At 43.6% G+C, this 21,161-nt stretch overlaps 1 protein-coding gene across 2 annotated transcripts in view; it reads left to right on the top strand.

Moving 5' to 3' along the window:
* The first annotated feature begins 8,363 nt into the window (after positions 1-8,363).
* The window catches only part of osbp2b (oxysterol binding protein 2b), a 59,790-nt gene continuing 46,992 nt past the window's right edge, over positions 8,364-21,161 (top strand). Inside the window, exons 1-2 of one of the 2 annotated variants that reach the window (XM_058374867.1) lie at positions 8,364-8,777; positions 12,495-12,703. In XM_058374867.1, the coding sequence (XP_058230850.1) occupies positions 8,515-8,777; positions 12,495-12,703 (472 nt within the window). In that variant the 5' untranslated portion in view covers positions 8,364-8,514. The remainder of the gene's footprint in view (positions 8,778-12,494; positions 12,704-21,161) is intronic. The other variant, XM_058374868.1, reaches the window with a different exon arrangement.

Below are 21,161 nucleotides of genomic sequence, written 5' to 3'. Positions count from 1 at the left end.
CAGGAAGTGTTCTGGAATTTTCAGCGTGTTCTGTTATCAGAGTCATGGGTTCTCATTAGATCACTTCATCACCGAACCCAAAACACAAGCAAGCTAATGTTAACACACTCCAGGCAGAAATATGCACAGGGCTAATGGAGCAGTTGAAGAACCCTTTCAGATAAAAAAAAGTTCAGTGTAGAGTTTATTTAAAGAACCCTTGAGGAACACTTAAGGGCAGAGTACCTTAAATCTAGAGCCCTTAATCATAAGATTAATCAACTTGTAATCTGTTAAAGGTTCTATGTTAAACCCTACAACAGAGTTTCTCTCTCAGGAAAAAAGATCTTGAGGAACTCTTGTTGGTGAACCTGGCAGAGGTAAAGAACCAAGAGTCAACTCTAAAAAATGTAAAAGTTCTTTACCTTGTCTGCAGGCAGGAGTCCATTAAACATTCTATTTAGAACCCAAGAACAGAGGGCTTCCGTTGTTCCATATATTCACTTCAGTTTAGAACTCTTAAAGGTCCATCAGTCCCTGTGGGAGAACCCTTCAAGGGTCTGTTTAGAATCCTACAAGTCACGTCATGTGTAAACACGCTAAACAAAACCTACATCTGGAACCTTCGAAGGTTCTTCACCTTGTCCTCAGGTGGCATTCCATCAAACCTTCTCTGTAGAACCCTGCAACAGAAGAACCTTATCAGAAGTCAATTAAATGTTGAACCCTAAAACAGAAAAGTTCCAGAAACATTTTAAAAGAAAGTTCTGCTTGTGTGTGGTTGACGTGACACACGTCTGACACGTGAGAGGAAGATGACAAGGAGTCAGGGGCAGTAGTGAAACTGGAGTCCTGATCTCAGATCAGTATAAAATCCTGTGAAAGGTGAATACATGCTCCAAAACCGAGCGCTGAAGTGCTGGGTGACGCTGATGTGGTGTGGCAAAAAAAAAAAAAGATGTCGGAATTTCCTGTGTTTACTGTTCAGTATAGTCCATCGGCCACGACACGTTTGGTGTGTTTGCTACGTTTCTACGTTCAGTGACATCATTATGCTACGGAATCTTTAGAAATATCATCGCTTTCAGCTTGAATGAATTCCAAATTCAGACTTTAGGATGTGGGGTCTAGGGGGGCGGGGTCATTCCAAACTGCACAAAATTACAGTAAACACCAAAAACGTGTCGTGTGATTGGCTACATAATAAAATGTGGAACCTGTTCTCCGTTTTTATAAACGTTTCCTTTAACTGTTTTGTGAAAGTCATGTGAATGATTTGATCATGCTGATGTTTTGTAAACTGTTCTTTTGTGTGTATTTTCACATGTTTCTAAAAGTGTGTGTGTGTGTGTGTAAAGGGCTACTCTTTTTCTTTTTTAACTAGTTGGCTAGTTTTTTTCCACTCAGTACTAAATGTCCGACAATAAAACAATAAAAAGTGTGTGTTGGTGTTTGTGTGGATTATTTTTAAGAGCAGAGTATCAGTTCCTGTGTTTTGGTGCCATCTGTGTGCAGAGGAGCAGAAATGCAACGACTCAGGTTTAAACTGCGCTCAGAGACACAAACGTGCTGTAAACTATCCTGAACATCCTGAGTATAAACACACTGCTTATAATGTCAAAAATCTGATGGAGGAAAGTAAAAAAAATGTTGGATTTAAACAACACCACACAGATGAAGCAGTTATTTCTGTAAAAACACAGAAATGTGGTGACATCAGCAACATCAAACTCCTCTATTGTGAATAAAACTTATAAATACTATATACACTACTCACAAAAAGTTAAGGATATTTGGCTTTTGGGTGAAATTTATGGAAAATGTAAAAAGTTCACACTACAGTGATATTATATCATGAAAGTAGGGCATTTAAGTAGAAGCTGCAATGGTGATTTCCTCATCTCAATCAATTTATTGAAACAAAAGCCAACAACAGTGGTGGGTATACCACAACAAAAAATCTCAATGTGTCATGTGCCCTTGACCATCAATTACAGCTTGACCACGACGTCTCATGCTGTTCACGAGTCGACTTATTGTCTGCTGAGGCATGGCATTCCACTCTTCTTGAAGGGCGGCCCTCAGGTCATTGAGGTTCTGGGGTGCAGGGTTATGAGCCTCTACACAGCGACTCGGCTGATCCCATAGGTTTTCTATGGGATTCAGGTCTGGAGAAAGTGCAGGTCACTCCATTTGAGGTACCCCAGCCTCCAGCAGCCGTTCCCTAATGATGCTCCTCGATGAGCTGGAGCATTGTCGTCCATGAAGATGAAATTAGGCCTGTGTTGTTCATGCAGGGACACAATGACTGGATTAATGATGTTATTCAGGTAGTATTGGCTTGTCACTGTACCATTCACAAGATGTAGGGCAGTTCTGTATTGAGTGGACACACCTGCCCAGACTGTAACACCACCACAACAGTGGCTGATGCATAGCGCTCTCCTTGACGTCTCCAACATCGTTGGCGGCCATCATTTCTGCTCAACGTGAATCGACTTTCATCAGAGAACAGCACTGAGGCCCACTGGTCCCTCGTCCAGCATAAATGCTCCCTGGCCCGACGCCTGTGCCTGGGGGTGTGGTCAGGTACCCTTGCAGGTCATCTAGCACGCAGACCACGCTGATGTAAACGGTTTCGAATGGTCTGATGTGACACTTGGGTTCCTCTCACTTCCCTTAAATGTGCATGGAGTTGAGTGGCGTTCATCATCCGGTTCCGCAGGGCACTGTTCACAATGAAGCGCTCATCAACGTGGGATGTGGCCAAAGGACATCCACTTCTCTCTAGGAACAAACTTGCCTACCCCTGGTTTAGAGTATTGTGTACTCTGAGTTAGAGTATTGTGTACTCTGGGTTAGAGTATCGTGTACTCTGGTTAGAGTATCGTGTACTCTGGGTTAGAGTATCGTGTACTCTGGGTTAGAGTATCGTGTACTCTGGGTTAGAGTATCGTGTACTCTGGGTTAGAGTATTGTGTACTCTGGTTAGAGTATCGTGTACTCTGGTTAGAGTATCGTGTACTCTGGGTTAGAGTATCGTGTACTCTGGGTTAGAGTATTGTGTACTCTGGTTAGAGTATCGTGTACTCTGGTTAGAGTATCGTGTACTCTGGTTAGAGTATCGCGTACTCTGGGTTAGAGTATCGCGTACTCTGGTTAGAGTATCGTGTACTCTGGTTAGAGTATCGTGTACTCTGGTTAGAGTATCGTGTACTCTGGGTTAGAGTATCGTGTACTCTGGGTTAGAGTATCGTGTACTCTGGTTAGAGTATTGTGTACTCTGGGTTAGAGTATCGTGTACTCTGGGTTAGAGTATCGTGTACTCTGGGTTAGAGTATCGTGTACTCTGTGTACTCTGGGTGTACTCTGGGTTAGAATATCGTGTACTCTGGGTTAGAGTATCGTGTACTCTGGGTTAGAGTATCGTGTACTCGGGTTAGAGTATGGTGTACTCTGGGTTAGAGTATGGTGTACTCTGGTTAGAGTATCGTGTACTCTGGTTAGAGTATCGTGTACTCTGGGTTAGAATATCGTGTACTCTGGGTTAGAGTATCGTGTACTCTGGTTAGAGTATCGTGTACTCTGGTTAGAGTATCGTGTACTCTGGTTAGAGTATCGTGTACTCTGGGTTAGAGTATCGTGTACTCTGGGTTAGAGTATCGTGTACTCTGGTTAGAGTATCGTGTACTCTGGGTTAGAGTATCGTGTACTCTGGGTTAGAGTATCGTGTACTCTGGGTTAGAATATCGTGTACTCTGTGTACTCTGGGTGTACTCTGGGTTAGAATATCGTGTACTCTGGGTTAGAGTATCGTGTACTCTGGGTTAGAGTATCGTGTACTCGGGTTAGAGTATGGTGTACTCTGGGTTAGAGTATGGTGTACTCTGGTTAGAGTATCGTGTACTCTGGTTAGAGTATCGTGTACTCTGGGTTAGAATATCGTGTACTCTGGGTTAGAGTATCGTGTACTCTGGTTAGAGTATCGTGTACTCTGGGTTAGAATATCGTGTACTCTGGTTAGAGTATCGTGTACTCTGGTTAGAGTATCGTGTACTCTGGTTAGAGTATCGTGTACTCTGGGTTAGAGTATCGTGTACTCTGGGTTAGAGTATCGTGTACTCTGGGTTAGAGTATCGCGTACTCTGGTTAGAGTATCGCGTACTCTGGGTTAGAGTATCGTGTACTCTGGGTTAGAGTATCGCGTACTCTGGGTTAGAGTATCGCGTACTCTGGGTTAGAGTATCGTGTACTCTGGTTAGAGTATCGCGTACTCTGGGTTAGAGTATCGTGTACTCTGGGTTAGAGTATCGTGTACTCTGGGTTAGAGTATCGTGTACTCTGGTTAGAGTATCGCGTACTCTGGGTTAGAGTATCGCGTACTCTGGGTTAGAGTATCGCGTACTCTGGTTAGAGTATCGTGTACTCTGGTTAGAGTATCGTGTACTCTGGTTAGAGTATCGTGTACTCTGGGTTAGAGTATCGTGTACTCTGGTTAGAGTATCGTGTACTCTGGGTTAGAGTATCGCGTACTCTGGTTAGAGTATCGCGTACTCTGGTTAGAGTATCGTGTACTCTGGTTAGAGTATCGTGTACTCTGGGTTAGAATATCGCGTACTCTGGGTTAGAGTATCGCGTACTCTGGGTTAGAGTATCGCGTACTCTGGTTAGAGTATCGCGTACTCTGGGTTAGAGTATCGCGTACTCTGGGTTAGAGTATCGCGTACTCTGGTTAGAGTATCGCGTACTCTGGGTTAGAGTATCGCGTACTCTGGTTAGAGTATCGCGTACTCTGGGTTAGAGTATCGTGTACTCTGGTTAGAGTATCGTGTACTCTGGGTTAGAGTATCGTGTACTCTGGGTTAGAGTATCGTGTACTCTGGGTTAGAATATCGTGTACTCTGTGTACTCTGGGTGTACTCTGGGTTAGAATATCGTGTACTCTGGGTTAGAGTATCGTGTACTCTGGGTTAGAGTATCGTGTACTCGGGTTAGAGTATGGTGTACTCTGGGTTAGAGTATGGTGTACTCTGGTTAGAGTATCGTGTACTCTGGTTAGAGTATCGTGTACTCTGGTTAGAGTATCGTGTACTCTGGGTTAGAGTATCGTGTACTCTGGGTTAGAGTATCGCGTACTCTGGTTAGAGTATCGTGTACTCTGGTTAGAGTATCGTGTACTCTGGTTAGAGTATCGTGTACTCTGGGTTAGAGTATCGTGTACTCTGGGTTAGAGTATCGTGTACTCTGGTTAGAGTATCGTGTACTCTGGTTAGAGTATCGTGTACTCTGGTTAGAGTATCGCGTACTCTGGGTTAGAGTATCGCGTACTCTGGTTAGAGTATCGCGTACTCTGGTTAGAGTATCGCGTACTCTGGTTAGAGTATCGCGTACTCTGGGTTAGAATATCGCGTACTCTGGGTTAGAGTATCGCGTACTCTGGGTTAGAGTATCGCGTACTCTGGGTTAGAGTATCGCGTACTCTGGGTTAGAGTATCGCGTACTCTGGGTTAGAGTATCGCGTACTCTGGTTAGAGTATCGCGTACTCTGGTTAGAGTATCGCGTACTCTGGTTAGATCATCGCATACTCTGGGTTAGAGTATCGCGTACTCTGGGTTAGAGTATCGCGTACTCTGGTTAGAGTATCGCGTACTCTGGTTAGAGTATCGCGTACTCTGGGTTAGAGTATCGCGTACTCTGGGTTAGAGTATCGCGTACTCTGGTTAGAGTATCGCGTACTCTGGGTTAGAGTATCGTGTACTCTGGTTAGAGTATCGTGTACTCTGGGTTAGAGTATCGTGTACTCTGGGTTAGAGTATCGTGTACTCTGGGTTAGAATATCGTGTACTCTGTGTACTCTGGGTGTACTCTGGGTTAGAATATCGTGTACTCTGGGTTAGAGTATCGTGTACTCTGGGTTAGAGTATCGTGTACTCTGGGTTAGAGTATGGTGTACTCTGGTTAGAGTATTGTGTACTCTGGTTAGAGTATCGTGTACTCTGGGTTAGAATATCGTGTACTCTGGGTTAGAGTATCGTGTACTCTGGGTTAGAGTATCGTGTACTCTGGGTTAGAGTATGGTGTACTCTGGTTAGAGTATTGTGTACTCTGGTTAGAGTATCGTGTACTCTGGGTTAGAATATCGTGTACTCTGGGTTAGAATATCGTGTACTCTGGTTAGAGTATCGTGTACTCTGGTTAGAGTATCGTGTACTCTGGTTAGAGTATCGTGTACTCTGGTTAGAGTATCGCGTACTCTGGTTAGAGTATCGCGTACTCTGGGTTAGAGTATCGCGTACTCTGGGTTAGAGTATCGCGTACTCTGGGTTAGAGTATCGCGTACTCTGGTTAGAGTATCGCGTACTCTGGGTTAGAGTATCGCGTACTCTGGGTTAGAGTATCGTGTACTCTGGGTTAGAGTATCGCGTACTCTGGTTAGAGTATCGTGTACTCTGGGTTAGAGTATCGTGTACTCTGGGTTAGAGTATCGTGTACTCTGGGTTAGAATATCGTGTACTCTGTGTACTCTGGGTGTACTCTGGGTTAGAATATCGTGTACTCTGGGTTAGAGTATCGTGTACTCTGGGTTAGAGTATCGTGTACTCGGGTTAGAGTATGGTGTACTCTGGTTAGAGTATCGTGTACTCTGGGTTAGAGTATGGTGTACTCTGGTTAGAGTATCGTGTACTCTGGTTAGAGTATCGTGTACTCTGGGTTAGAGTATCGTGTACTCTGGTTAGAGTATCGTGTACTCTGGGTTAGAGTATCGTGTACTCTGGGTTAGAGTATCGTGTACTCTGGGTTAGAGTATCGTGTACTCTGGGTTAGAGTATCGTGTACTCTGGGTTAGAGTATCGTGTACTCTGGTTAGAGTATCGTGTACTCTGGGTTAGAGTATCGTGTACTCTGGGTTAGAGTATCGTGTACTCTGGGTTAGAGTATCGTGTACTCTGGGTTAGAGTATCGTGTACTCTGGTTAGAGTATCGTGTACTCTGGGTTAGAGTATCGTGTACTCTGGGTTAGAGTATCGTGTACTCTGGTTAGAGTATTGTGTACTCTGGGTTAGAATATTGTGTACTCTGGTTAGAGTATTGTGTACTCTGGGTTAGAATATCGTGTACTCTGGTTAGAGTATCGTGTACTCTGGTTAGAGTATCGTGTACTCTGGGTTAGAGTATCGTGTACTCTGGGTTAGAGTATCGTGTACTCTGGGTTAGAGTATCGTGTACTCTGGGTTAGAATATCGTGTACTCTGGTTAGAGTATCGTGTACTCTGGGTTAGAATATCGTGTACTCTGGTTAGAGTATCGTGTACTCTGGGTTAGAGTATCGTGTACTCTGGGTTAGAGTATGGTGTACTCTGGTTAGAGTATCGTGTACTCTGGTTAGAGTATCGTGTACTCTGGGTTAGAGTATCGTGTACTCTGGGTTAGAGTATCGTGTACTCTGGTTAGCGTATCGTGTACTCTGGTTAGAGTATCGTGTACTCTGGGTTAGAGTATCGTGTACTCTGGGTTAGAGTATCGTGTACTCTGGGTTAGAATATCGTGTACTCTGGTTAGAGTATCGTGTACTCTGGGTTAGAGTATCGTGTACTCTGGGTTAGAATATCGTGTACTCTGGTTAGAGTATCGTGTACTCTGGGTTAGAGTATCGTGTACTCTGGGTTAGAGTATGGTGTACTCTGGTTAGAGTATCGTGTACTCTGGTTAGAGTATCGTGTACTCTGGGTTAGAGTATCGTGTACTCTGGGTTAGAGTATTGTGTACTCAGTGTAAATACTGCATGTACCTCTAAGTGTAGTTACTCCAGGTTCTAGTGGTGTTCATTAGTCAGATAAAGGTTTATTCTGGACTGATATTTGCTCAGATATAAACACCTGGTTATAAACACCTGGTTATAAACACCTGGTTATAGTGAAACATTCAGGAAGACAGTGATGACGGTGATATATTTCCTCAGTTATAAAAGCCTGGGTTTCTGTGATGCACGAGCCCATGATGTCGCAGGAACCCTTGCCTGCTGCGTCACACGTATTTATTTTTTCTTCGTATTTTTTTCTCTACCTGTATTCCTGCCAAACCCCGCCTCCTGCATTGTGATTGGCTGGTATGAATCCCCACTCGCGCTATATGAATGAGTAAGTAGGTGCCAGAAATAAAAGACTTATCTGAGGGAATAAATTGCGATCAAACCGAACTTTGTGTTTATAACCGTTTCTTGGATGTTGAATCCAGAGGAGTTCTGCTGTTGCTGTGGAGACATGACCTGACATCTCGTGCACCAATGCGAGCGCAGGACAGGAGCATTTTCTTGACCAAAGGGAGCGGAGAAGGCGGGACGGTGCTGGCCAATCCGAGACAGACGGGGGCGGGATTTTTTTCGGAACGTATGCGCGTTTTTAGGCTAGTCACCCTATTTCCATGATAAGGAGAGAGAGAGAGCTATCTGTCTGTCTGTCTGTCTCTCTCTCTGTCTGTCTGTCTCCTTCTCTCCGTCTCTTTGTAAAATACTCTGTCCATTCTCAAGTGAGTGCATGCAGGACAGTGGCCGCTCCCTGCTAGCGGACCCGGTAGAACTGTCTCGATTATCGGCTCGGGAAGCAGAACCGGACCGGACCGGAGACAGGATGAGTGACCCGCTGAAGAGCTCTGCGTCCGGCACCACATCCAGCAACACCCCTGCTCCTGCCCCGGGCTCGGACACCTACAAAGGCTGGCTCTTTAAATGGACTAACTATCTGAAAGGATACCAGCGGAGGTGGTTCGTCCTCAGTAACGGACTGCTGTCTTATTACAGGTATTTCTCACACTTTTAACACTTTATTCCTTTTCATTTTTACACATTTCACACCTTAAACCCTAACCTTCGCGCGACAAAACAGCTGCTTTTGCTGTCAGTTGTGCAGAAACGTGAGCTGTCAACCTCATACACGCGCGTTCCTTGCGTCTCCGGCTCCATCCCGAATCCTTTCCTACGTCCTTTATACGTGCCCTTCATGTGACGCACAGTCTACACTCGCCGTAGTGCACTACTTTCCTAAAATGGCGCCGATTGACACTCCGCCCGCCTGCGCGCGCTCACGTTTAGCTGCTGGCTGCCAAGGCCCCTTTTTAGATCAACGTGACACCTCACATCTTTTTTTTTTTAGGACAATTTATATTTTACCACATCAGATCATCCTGACCATCTGTACTGAGCGCTCATTAAACTTTAATTCCTTGTATTCTATCTAATATTTGTTTATATCTTGTGTTAGCTTGGTAGCTAACAGTACACAGCAATGACATCCTTAAGCATCTGCAGCTTTTAATGAGGGGGTGATATTTTTTCATTTTAAAGTGTGTTTAATTGGGTTAAAACACAATATTTGGCAACTTGGATCATTTTAAAGCCTCATGCCTCAGGTGCTAATACTGATCTGAACAAACTATCCAGGTTTTTATAAGATTTTCTGAGAAAAATACACTGTAGTTAGTCTGTATGTCTATAGTTTTATCTGTCCAGAACACTTTTAGATAATTCTTGATTCAAATCCACATGTTTCAGTCAGGAAAGGAGGATAATGTGTGAAGAAATGTCAAATCTAATCTTCAAATCTAATGTTGTGAGTTGAAGGAATAACGACAAGTGTAAGGATTTGAGTGAGTTTGACCAAAAGGACCAAATTGTGATGGTTACACCACTGGATCAGAGCATCTCCAAAACTGCAGCTCTTGTGGGGTGTTCCCGGTCTGCAGTGGTCAGTATCTATCAAAAGTGGTCCAAGGAACAGTGGTGACCTGGTGACAGGGTCATGGGCGGTCAAGGCTCACTGATATACGTGGGGAGAGAAGGCTGGCCCGTGTGATCTGATCCAACAGACGAGTTACTGTTGATCAAACTGCTGAAGAAGTTAATGCAGGTTCTGATAGAAAGGGGTCAGAATACACAGTGCAGGACGGGTCAGCACTGATTGGGCAGCAAAAGGGGAACCAACACAATATTAGTCAGGTGGTCATAATGTTATGGGTGATCGGTGTATAAACTCTAACGACTCACACAAATTAGTGTGTTTGGTATGTTACATGCTAAGATTAGCAAAGCGAGCAAACTGTACTAGACAGACAGACAGACAGATAGATAGACAGATAGACAGATAGATAGAACTTTGTCATTGCATAGTACAGGAACATAGCAATGAAATGCTAATTAGCATCTACCAGTGCAAATAGTAGAATTGTGTAAAGTTTATTTATATACATATACACACACCTATCAGCCATAACATTATGACCACCTGTCTAATATTGTGTTGGTCCCCCTTTTGCTGCCAAAACAGCCCTGACCCGTCGAGGCATGGACTCCACTAGATCCCTGAAGGTGTGCTGTGGGATCTGGCACCAAGATGTTAGCAGCAGATCCTTCAAGTCCTCTAAGTTGTGAGGTGGGCCTCCATGGATACTTACAGGACTTTTGATAAATGCTGACCACTCCACAAGAGCTGCAGTTTTGGAGATGCTCTGATCCAGTGGTCTAGCCATCACAATTTGGTCCTTTTGGTCAAACTCGCTCAAATCCTTACACTTGTCCATTTTTCCTGCTTCTAACATCAACTTTGAGGACAAAATGTTGACTTGCTGCCTAATATATCCCACCCACTAACAGGTGCCATGATGAGGAGATACTCACTGATTCACTTCGTCTGATTCACTTCACCGGTCACTGCTCACAGTGTTATACCTGATCGGTGTACAGTTTATGTACAGAGAGATAAACTAGGGCAGACTGTGTATTTACAGTTCTATGCGATTATAATCGTACAGTGATCATACAGGATGTTGAGGAGGGAGCAGGACTGTGAGACTGAAGGCAGTAAAGCATCAGTGGGACATCAATGTCCTAACAGTGTAGTGTGGAGTCCAGTAGGTTTATACTGACCTTCAACCTGCTGGGGATGCCGGGGTGGCAATACTTTGTGCAGAGTGCCAGATGGGCTACAATGAGTTAGAGTAGACCTAGCAGTGGTCAGTGTGGTGATAAACAGAGCGTTTGGGATTGAGGGATATGTGATAAGTGCTATCTCGCAACAGGATCGTGTGGCTCGTTAAAATTGCAGTGAGCGCTACAGGTGTCACCTGTTGCCCACTCGGCTTCACCTGTTGTTCGAGGACGCGCTCTGACCTCACTGCAGGTAGTCATATTTCGTCTTGCTCTTACACACACACACACACACACACGTGGCCACGACGACAGCGATGGCGGTGTGTTCCATATGGCGGGCGTCGCCCAACAACCCAGTTACAGCGTGCGCTTCTAACGGCTTCATTACTGCATGTAGGTCTGTTCCTCTGAGGATCCTCACACACAGAAACCCACATCACACTCACGATATTAGGTCGAGTTGATCACAAGCACAGTCATGTGATCAGAAAACACGGAAGCTCCGCCCTAAATCATAGTTATGACATCATGCGGGTAATAAACACTGCCGATTGTTTTCCTCTAACAGCACAGCAGCTGAGCAAACCCTTACAGAGCTCTACTCACTAAACACTGCATGCTTTTTATCCATTTATAGTTACTTTTAAAGTTCTTGATGTGAGTTAGCTCCTGTTCTCACTTATAGAACAAAGTCTAGAAACGTCAGAATACTAACCGCCGCTTTAATGTCCTGCTGTAAAATGAACTGGCCCAAAGAATCTGGCTGTTATTTGGAATAAATATTGATTAGTTGTTTAAAGTGTGTTGGTGTTTGTGTTGGTTTTCTTTCTTTCTTTCTTTCTTTCTTTCTTTCTTTCTTTCTTTCTTTCTTTCTTTCTTTCTTTCTTTCTTTCTTTCTTTCTTTCTTTCTTTCTTTCTTTCTTTCTTTCTTTCTTTCTGCACTAACCTCAGCTCTGATCTCCTCACTGCTGACGGAGTCTGATCTCAAAAGAACATGTGTGTATGCCTGTGTGTGTGTGTGTTTATTTAGTATACAGGTTTAACTGACCTGTGTCAGACAGCTGATTTTGGCCTACACACACACACACACACACACACACACACATATACACTCAAACCAGTTAAACACACACACACTTTAACACAGTTGATGCACTATAAATAAAACTCTTCTCAGTTGTGCAGTGTGTTTGACATGAAGTGGTCAGCCAAACCCCCCCCCCCCCCTTTTCGAGCATTTCTGTGAAAATCTCCTTTCAGTTTGTTCCAGGAGATTAACACACACACGCAGGAGGAAGGCGGGGAAGAGGATAGGGAGGGAGGGAGAGTCTTATTCACAGAATCAGTCCCTGGACTCTGTTATCTTCACAACGACACATTATTAACAACTAAATCATTCAGAATAACTTTAATATCGTCCGGTTCATTGATGAATCGGTCCTGCCCTAGTGCTAGCCTCTATTGTATTTCTCTGTTGCCTAGCAACAGTGTTCTTGTGACTTTTATCTACATTAACGTCCGGATCAGGACCGGTGTCCGAGTCGTGATGACCGCGGCGTGAAGTTCATGTTCCGTGTGTGTGTCTTGGCTCAGGACGCAGGCGGAGATGGCTCACACGTGTCGCGGCACCATCAACCTGGCCACAGCGCACATCGACACGGAGGACGCGTGTAACATGGTGCTGAGCAGCGGAGGGCGAAGCTACCACCTGAAAGCGGCCACTGAGGTGGAGAGGCAGAAGTGGGTCACGGCACTGGAGCTGGCCAAAGCTAAAGCCATCCGCATGATGAACGATCAGTCGGGTAAGATCCTCCTGCATGTAGATCAGTGCTGATGTGTCTTTCACCATCACAGTCACGCCTACAGGGGGCGGGGTTTCTCTTTCTTTCTTTCTTTCTTTCTTTCTTTCTTTCTTTCTTTCTTTCTTTCTTTCTTTCTTTCTTTCTTTCTTTCTTTCTTTCTTTCTTTCTTTCTTTCTTTCTTTCTTTCTCCCTCCCTCCCTGTAACCCCTCCCCCTTGATATTCTGATAAAAGAGCTGTTTATTTTCTCAGTCTGTATTTTATATGCCTAATTTTAGTGTTTGAGTGTTTGTGTTTAAAGCAACATAAATTCAGTCATAAACAGCGTCCCCCCAGGGCGAGGTGTGTGTTCACATGTCAGACGCTGGTGTTGTTGATGGAATTGAATCCGATCTCATTTCCGTCTCTTGTTTAGCTGACGGCTGTTTGGCTTTTTCTCTCTTTAGAGGTGACGGTGCTGATCTGTGTTAATAAAAAGAGACCTTTTCCATGACATTATTCCTGACAGCATTGTGCTGATATTGTGTGTGTGTGTGTGTGTGTGAGTGTGAGTTTTAGGCTCAGACTCAATTGTCTCTTTGTTATTTTCCCTTTTCTTGTTCTGTGTGTATCAGGCAGCACTTTTTGTGTATGTGTCTGTCCCATGGGAAAATATGTTTCTGTGTTTGTGTGTGTTTGTGTGTGTGTGTGTGTGTGTGTGTGTTTGTGTGTGTTTGTGTGTGTTTGTGTGTGTTTGTGTGTGTGTGTGTGTGTGTGTGTGTGTGAAGAAAATGGCTGAGTTCCAGACTGATTTGGCTCGGTTAGTCTCCTTCTCTTTGAGTTACATTGCACTCTAAATTTAGCCATTTAGTGCTACATAAGCAAACAGGGTGTGTGTGTGTTTGTGTGTGTGTGTGTATACACACATACATGTTTGTTTTTTTTTTCAGTTGTGGCGGTGTTTGCACATTTGTGTGTCATCTCATTCACTCGGACTGACTGTTATAAAAATCACACAAGGACTGAAAGATAAAAAGGCCACACCTACTTCCTATGTACTAGGATTGACAGATACTTTACTTTTTTGACCAAGTCTTACAGATACAAAGGCCACACCTCCTTCCTCAAGTCTTACAGATACAAAGGCCACACCTCCTTCACCAAGTCTTACAGATACAAAGGCCACACCTCCTTCACCAAGTCTTACAGATACAAAGGCCACACCTCCTTCCCCAAGTCTTACAGATACAAAGGCCACACCTCCTTCACCTTCATCATCAAGTCTTACAGATAGAAAGGCCACGCCTCCTTCACCTCCTTTACCAAGCCTTTCAGATACAAAGGCCACACCTCCTTCACCAAGCCTTCCAGATAGAAAGGCCACGCCTCCTTCACCTCCTTCACCAAGCCTTCCAGATACAAAGGCCACACCTCCTTCACTTCCTTCACCCAGCCTTACAGATACAGTAGAAGGTAAACTCCTTCACTATGAATGGGGAATAAACAGTAGTTAAATTTTCTTTTATTTCACAAACAATAGTCTCTCTCTCTCTCTCTCTCTCTCTCTCTTTAACTCTCTTTCTTTCTCTCTCTTTCTCTTTCTCTCTCTCTCGCTCTCCCTGTCCTCTCAGTTTTCTGTAATGCCACCAGATGACCTGCAGGTGTCACCCTCTTCCTTTTCACTCTCTTGCTCTTAAAATGTCAGTTAGGATTTTAAAGGGGAGGAGTTTCTACTTTAAGGGGCCGAAATACACAGCACTCGTTGGCCATGTCAATGTTTCTAAGGGAATAGGAGGAGCTGATTCTAGTTCTGACCACACCTCTTGATAATGTGTTTGGTTTTGGCCCCACCCCCTTTAACAATTCACTCATTGTTCACATCACTGTCTGAGGTCCTGGACATGCAGTCACTGTCCATGGTGCTGAAATCTGTATATATATATATATATATATATATATATATATATATATATATATATATATATATATATATATATACATATATATATATATATATATATATATATATATATATACTATATTGCCAAAAGTATTCTCTCACCTGCCTTGACTCACATATGAACTTAAGTGACATCCCATTCCTAATCCATAGGGTTCAATATGACGTCAGTCCACCCTTTGCAGCTATAACAGCTTTAACTCTTCTGGGAAGGCTGTCCACAAGGTTTAGGAGTGTGTTTATGGGAATTTTTGACCGTTCCTCTAGAAGCGCATTTGTGAGGTCACACACTGATGTTGGACGAGAAGGCCTGGCTCTCAGTCTCCGCTCTAATTCATCCCAAAGGTGTTCTATCGGGTTGAGGTCAGGACTCTGTGCAGGCCAGTCAAGTTCATCCACACCAGACTCTGTCATCCATGTCTTTATGGACCTTGCTTTGGTCACTGGTGCACAGTCATGTTGGAAGAGGAAGGGGCCAGCTCCAAACTGTTCCCACAAAGTTGGGAGCATGGAATTGTCCAAAATGTCTTGGTATGCTGAAGCATTCAGAGTTCCTTTCACTGGAACTAAGGGGCCAAGCCCAGCTCCTGAAAAACAACCCCACACCATAATCCCCCCTCCACCAAACTATACACTTGGCACAATGCAGTCAGACAAGTACCGTTCTCCTGGCAACCGCCAAACCCAGACTCGTCCATCAGATTGCCAGATGGAGAAGCGCGATTCGTCACTCCAGAGAACGCGTCTCCACTGCTCTAGAGTCCAGTGGCGGCGTGCTTTACACCACTGCATCCGACGCTTTGCATTGCACTTGGTGATGTATGGCTTGGATGCAGCGGCTCGGCCATGGAAACCCATTCCATGAAGCTCTCTGCGCACTGTTCTTGTAGCGATTGACTCTGCAGAAAGTTGGTGACCTCTTCGCACTATGCGCCTCAGCATCCGCTGACCCCGCTCCGTCAGTTTACGTGGCCTACCACTTCGTGGCTGAGTTGCTGTCGTTCCCAAACACTTCCACGTTCTTATAGTACAACTGACAGTTGACTGTGGAATATTTAGGAGCGAGGAAATTTCACGACTGGATTTGTTGCACAGGTGGCATCCTATCACAGTTCCACGCTGGAATTCACTGAGCTCCTGAGAGCGACCCATTCTTTCACAAATGTTTGTAAAAACAGTCTGCATGCCTAGGTGCTTGATTTTATACACCTGTGGCCATGGAAGTGATTGGAACACCTGATTCTGATTATTTGGATGGGTGAGCGAATACTTTTGGCAATATAGTGTATCTGTAAGGCTGGGTGAAGGAAGTGAAGGAGGTGTGGCCTTTGTATCTGGAAGGCTTGGTGAAGGAGGTGAAGGAGGCGTGGCCTTTCTATCTGTAAGACTTGGGGAAGGAGGTGTGGCCTTTGTATCTGTAAGACTTGGGGAAGGAGGTGTGGCCTTTGTTTCTGTAAGACTTGGTGAAGGAGGTGTGGCCTTTTACTTACTTTTGGCAATATAGTGTATGTGTGTGTGTATATATATATATATCAGTGGCAGGCCATGCATTTCACACCTACGCCTTCACTGGTGTCCTTCCTGAATTAATCCACCTCTATACCATCATTATGACGCCACCATGGTCGTCGCTAGGCCATTTTCTACTCAGCCCTCCTAAATTTCTGCGATTCTCCATAAACTGTACACAAATTGGTGATCGCCTCAGTCCCCTTTAAACTTCATACGAAATGTTGGCAGACTTCGGCTCCTCCCCATCCTTCAGCGCGTTCTTCAATCCGCAGACCGCGGCGTCACAGAGCGAGGATCAGAGGACAAGTGTGTGTGTGTGTGTGATCAGGAAGACTCGTATTTGGCTTGTTCAGTACTCAAATGTTATACACATCTGTGCAATACAGTGAAATGCTGCATTAAGTTTACCATCCTACCCTGTTAGTCAAACCTTTATTTTATTTTATTTATTTATTTATTTTAATATTATACCCTCATTTGGGCTGAGCCCCCCTTAAATGAAAATTCTAGACTCGCCCCTGGCACCACGGCAATAGATACTAATCAACCATTAAATAACAAAGTAAAAAAAGAAATTAGTCTACAGTATTTCACACCTCACAAGGAATAGTCAATTTTATTACGGTTACTTTTCTCAAAAAAGACATTCTTGATGCCGTATGCAGCAAACTGCAATCTCCGGAGGACGCAGCATCCGAAATGAGACGCAGTGAATATAGAAACACTGTATATGGGCGGGTCACTGCCTCTGACTACTCCAATTATCCAATCAGAGGACGGGAAATTGCTGATGTAATCGTATGCCTGCTAGATGGCCCCAGTGACACCAACTCGAAATCTGATTGGTTAAGGTAACAATTTCATTGCCACTTATTTTAAGCTCCACTTTCGTTTCAGAAGGCCTTGAGGCAGGTTTTAACTCTGGGAACACATGATGTCAGCCACTAGCTGAAATATGATTGGATAAATACTCATAAATATACACTACTGGAAGCAGCGCAACCGAGAGAAAAGCTATGAAATGTAGAGAATAGACTATTGGGAATAATTTAATACACATTCATGAATATATTAATTATATTAAAATGCAAGTCAGTGATTCAGATCACTGCTGTTTAGGCCAGCATATATATATATATATATACGTACGTGTGTGTGTTTGTGTGTTTGAGACTGTTTTGTGATGATTTTCTGTTGAGCCACTCCCACATCTCTCTCTCTCTCTCTCCCTCTCTCCCTCTCCATCTGTCTCTGTCCATCTCTCCATCATTTCATAAACTGGATCAGGGCTGAGAGGAGACTGTAATTAATCACTGTATGTAAGTAACCTCACTCCTCATAGACAAGACAAGCTTGTTGTGTGTGTGTGTGTGTATAAGTACACACACAGTTGTGGTCACGCTGTAACTGAGTTTGTGTCTGTGTTTTGGTCCTTGTAGTTGTACCGTGTGGGAGTTATATGATTTGATGTCCTGTGTGTGTGTGTGTGTGTGTGGTGTGTAGTGGAGATTCCACTCGCTCTCAGATTGAGCACTTGTTTACTTTATTGTGGTTATTGATGAGGAGCTGGAGATCTGGATTGCTTTATTACTCACTCCTCACTTTATTACTCATTACTTTATTACTCATTATTCTCCCTGTTTGATTTACTGCATCCATTTTTTTAAGTGTGTGTGTGTGTGTGTGTGTGTGTGTGAGTGCACCCATGTGCACGTTTGTGCTTCACCATCTCACATATTTCATGTTCCTTCACAGTGACGTGATTTATTACTGCCTGACAGATGGAGCTTATCTCTCTCTCTCACACACACACACACACACACACACACAAATAGAAGACATCCTTTGAACTTTTCACCTTGTGCTTGCGGCTTCTCATATCGGGAGTGATGCACCACAACTGACTTACCATCGCACACACACACACACACACACACACACACACACTGGCTGTAGTTTGGATGTCAGTAATTAGATTGTGGTGCAGTGGGTGGGTCTGAGTCAACTGTCATCTGTGTCCAATTATCTCTGTATGCCTACACACACACACACACACACACACTTTTACTGCTTTATTGAACACATCGCTTTAAAATAAAAATTTCTTTAGAAGATTGAAACACAATGTAAATAAAATCAGCCAAAGGTGAGACTCGAACCTAGAAAACAGAATTTTTACAGAATAATATTATTATTATTATTGTTGTTTTTGTTTCTTCTTCTTAATAATAATAATAATAAATTTTATACATAATCTAAATTTCCCTAGTTGTACATCAAAGCCTAATAGAAAATAAAAATAACAACAATACAAAATAATCAAGGTGAAGGAAAAAGCTTTTCAATTTTTTCTGCGAGTGTGTGAGTGACTCATTGCCTCTGATGGCTTGTGTGTGTGTGTGTGTGTGCGTGTGTGTGTGTGTGTGTGTGTATGTGTGTGTGTGTGTGTGTGTGAGTGCACCCATGTGCACGTTTGTGCTTCACCATCTCACATATTTCATGTTCCTTCACAGTGACGTGATTTATATCAGCTACAGTAACGAGACATCAGTTATGAGATCGGTTACAGTAACGAGACATCAGTTATGAGATCGGTTACAGTAAAGAGAGATCGGTTGTGAGATCGGTTACAGTAAAGAGAGATCGGTTATGAGATCGGTTACAGTAAAGAGAGATCGGTTATGAGATCGGTTACAGTAACGAGACATCGGTTATGAGATCGGTTACAGTAACGAGAGATCAGTTATGAGATCGGTTACAGTAAAGAGAGATCAGTTGTGAGATCGGTTACAGTAAAGAGAGATCGGTTGTGAGATCGGTTACAGTAAAGAGAGATCGGTTGTGAGATCGGTTACAGTAATGGGAGATCGGTTATGAGATCGGTTACAGTAATGGGAGATCGGTTATGAGATCGGTTACAGTAACGAGAGATCAGCTACAGTAACGAGACATCAGTTATGAGATCGGTTACAGTAACGAGACATCAGTTATGAGATCGGTTACAGTAACGAGAGATCGGTTGTGAGATCGGTTACAGTAACGAGACATCAGTTATGAGATCGGTTACAGTAACGAGAGATCAGCTACAGTAACGAGACATCAGTTATGAGATCGGTTACAGTAACGAGAGATCAGTTATGAGATCGGTTACAGTAACGAGAGATCAGTTGTGAGATCAGTTACAGTAAAGAGAGATCGGTTGTGAGATCGGTTACAGTAAAGAGAGATCGGTTGTGAGATCGGTTACAGTAAAGAGAGATCGGTTACAGTAATGGGAGATCGGTTATGAGATCGGTTACAGTAAAGAGAGATCGGTTGTAAGATCGGTTACAGTAAAGAGAGATCGGTTGTGAGATCGGTTACAGTAAAGAGAGATCGGTTACAGTAATGGGAGATCGGTTATGAGATCGGTTACAGTAAAGAGAGATCGGTTGTAAGATCGGTTACAGTAAAGAGAGATCGGTTGTGAGATCAGCTACAGTAACGAGACATCAGTTATGAGATCGGTTACAGTAACGAGAGATCGGTTGTGAGATCGGTTACAGTAACGAGACATCAGTTATGAGATCGGTTACAGTAACGAGACATCAGTTATGAGATCGGTTACAGTAACGAGACATCAGTTATGAGATCAGCTACAGTAACGAGACATCAGTTATGAGATCGGTTACAGTAACGAGACATCAGTTATGAGATCAGCTACAGTAACGAGACATCAGTTATGAGATCGGTTACAGTAACGAGAGATCAGCTACAGTAACGAGACATCAGTTATGAGATCGGTTACAGTAACGAGAGATCAGCTACAGTAACGAGACATCAGTTATGAGATCGGTTACAGTAAAGAGAGATCGGTTGTGAGATCGGTTACAGTAATGGAAGATCGGTTATGAGATCGGTTACAGTAATGGGAGATCGGTTATGAGATCGGTTACAGTAATGGAAGATCGGTTATGAGATCGGTTACAGTAATGGGAGATCGGTTATGAGATCGGTTACAGTAAAGAGAGATCGGTTGTAAGATCGGTTACAGTAAAGAGAGATCGGTTGTGAGATCGGTTACAGTAAAGAGAGATCGGTTATGAGATCGGTTACAGTAAAGAGAGATCGGTTGTAAGATCGGTTACAGTAAAGAGAGAACGGTTGTAAGATCGGTTACAGTAAAGAGAGATCGGTTGTGAGATCGGTTACAGTAATGGGAGATCGGTTATGAGATCGGTTACAGTAAAGAGAGATCGGTTGTGAGATCGGTTACAGTAATGGGAGATCGGTTATGAGATCGGTTACAGTAAAGAGAGAACGGTTGTGAGATCGGTTACAGTAAAGAGAGATCGGTTGTGAGATCGGTTACAGTAAAGAGAGATCGGTTGTGAGATCGGTTACAGTAAAGAGATCGGTTACAGTAAAGAGAGATCGGTTGTGAGATCGGTTACAGTAAAGAGAGATCGGTTGTGAGATCGGTTACAGTAAAGAGAGATCGGTTGTGAGATCAGCTACAGTAACGAGACATCAGTTATGAGATCGGTTACAGTAACGAGAGATCAGCTACAGTAACGAGACATCAGTTATGAGATCGGTTACAGTAACGAGAGATCAGCTACAGTAACGAGACATCAGTTATGAGATCGGTTACAGTAAAGAGAGATCGGTTGTGAGATCGGTTACAGTAATGGGAGATCGGTTATGAGATCGGTTACAGTAAAGAGAGATCGGTTGTGAGATCGGTTACAGTAATGGAAGATCGGTTATGAGATCGGTTACAGTAATGGGAGATCGGTTATGAGATCGGTTATGAGATCGGTTACAGTAATGGGAGATCGGTTATGAGATCGGTTACAGTAAAGAGAGATCGGTTGTAAGATCGGTTACAGTAAAGAGAGATCGGTTGTGAGATCGGTTACAGTAAAGAGAGATCGGTTATGAGATCGGTTACAGTAAAGAGAGATCGGTTGTAAGATCGGTTACAGTAAAGAGAGAACGGTTGTAAGATCGGTTACAGTAAAGAGAGA

This window comes from Hemibagrus wyckioides, linkage group LG22 (assembly GCF_019097595.1).
Source record: "Hemibagrus wyckioides isolate EC202008001 linkage group LG22, SWU_Hwy_1.0, whole genome shotgun sequence".
Lineage (NCBI taxonomy): Eukaryota > Metazoa > Chordata > Actinopteri > Siluriformes > Bagridae > Hemibagrus > Hemibagrus wyckioides.
This window is presented reverse-complemented; position numbering and strand designations above follow the sequence as displayed.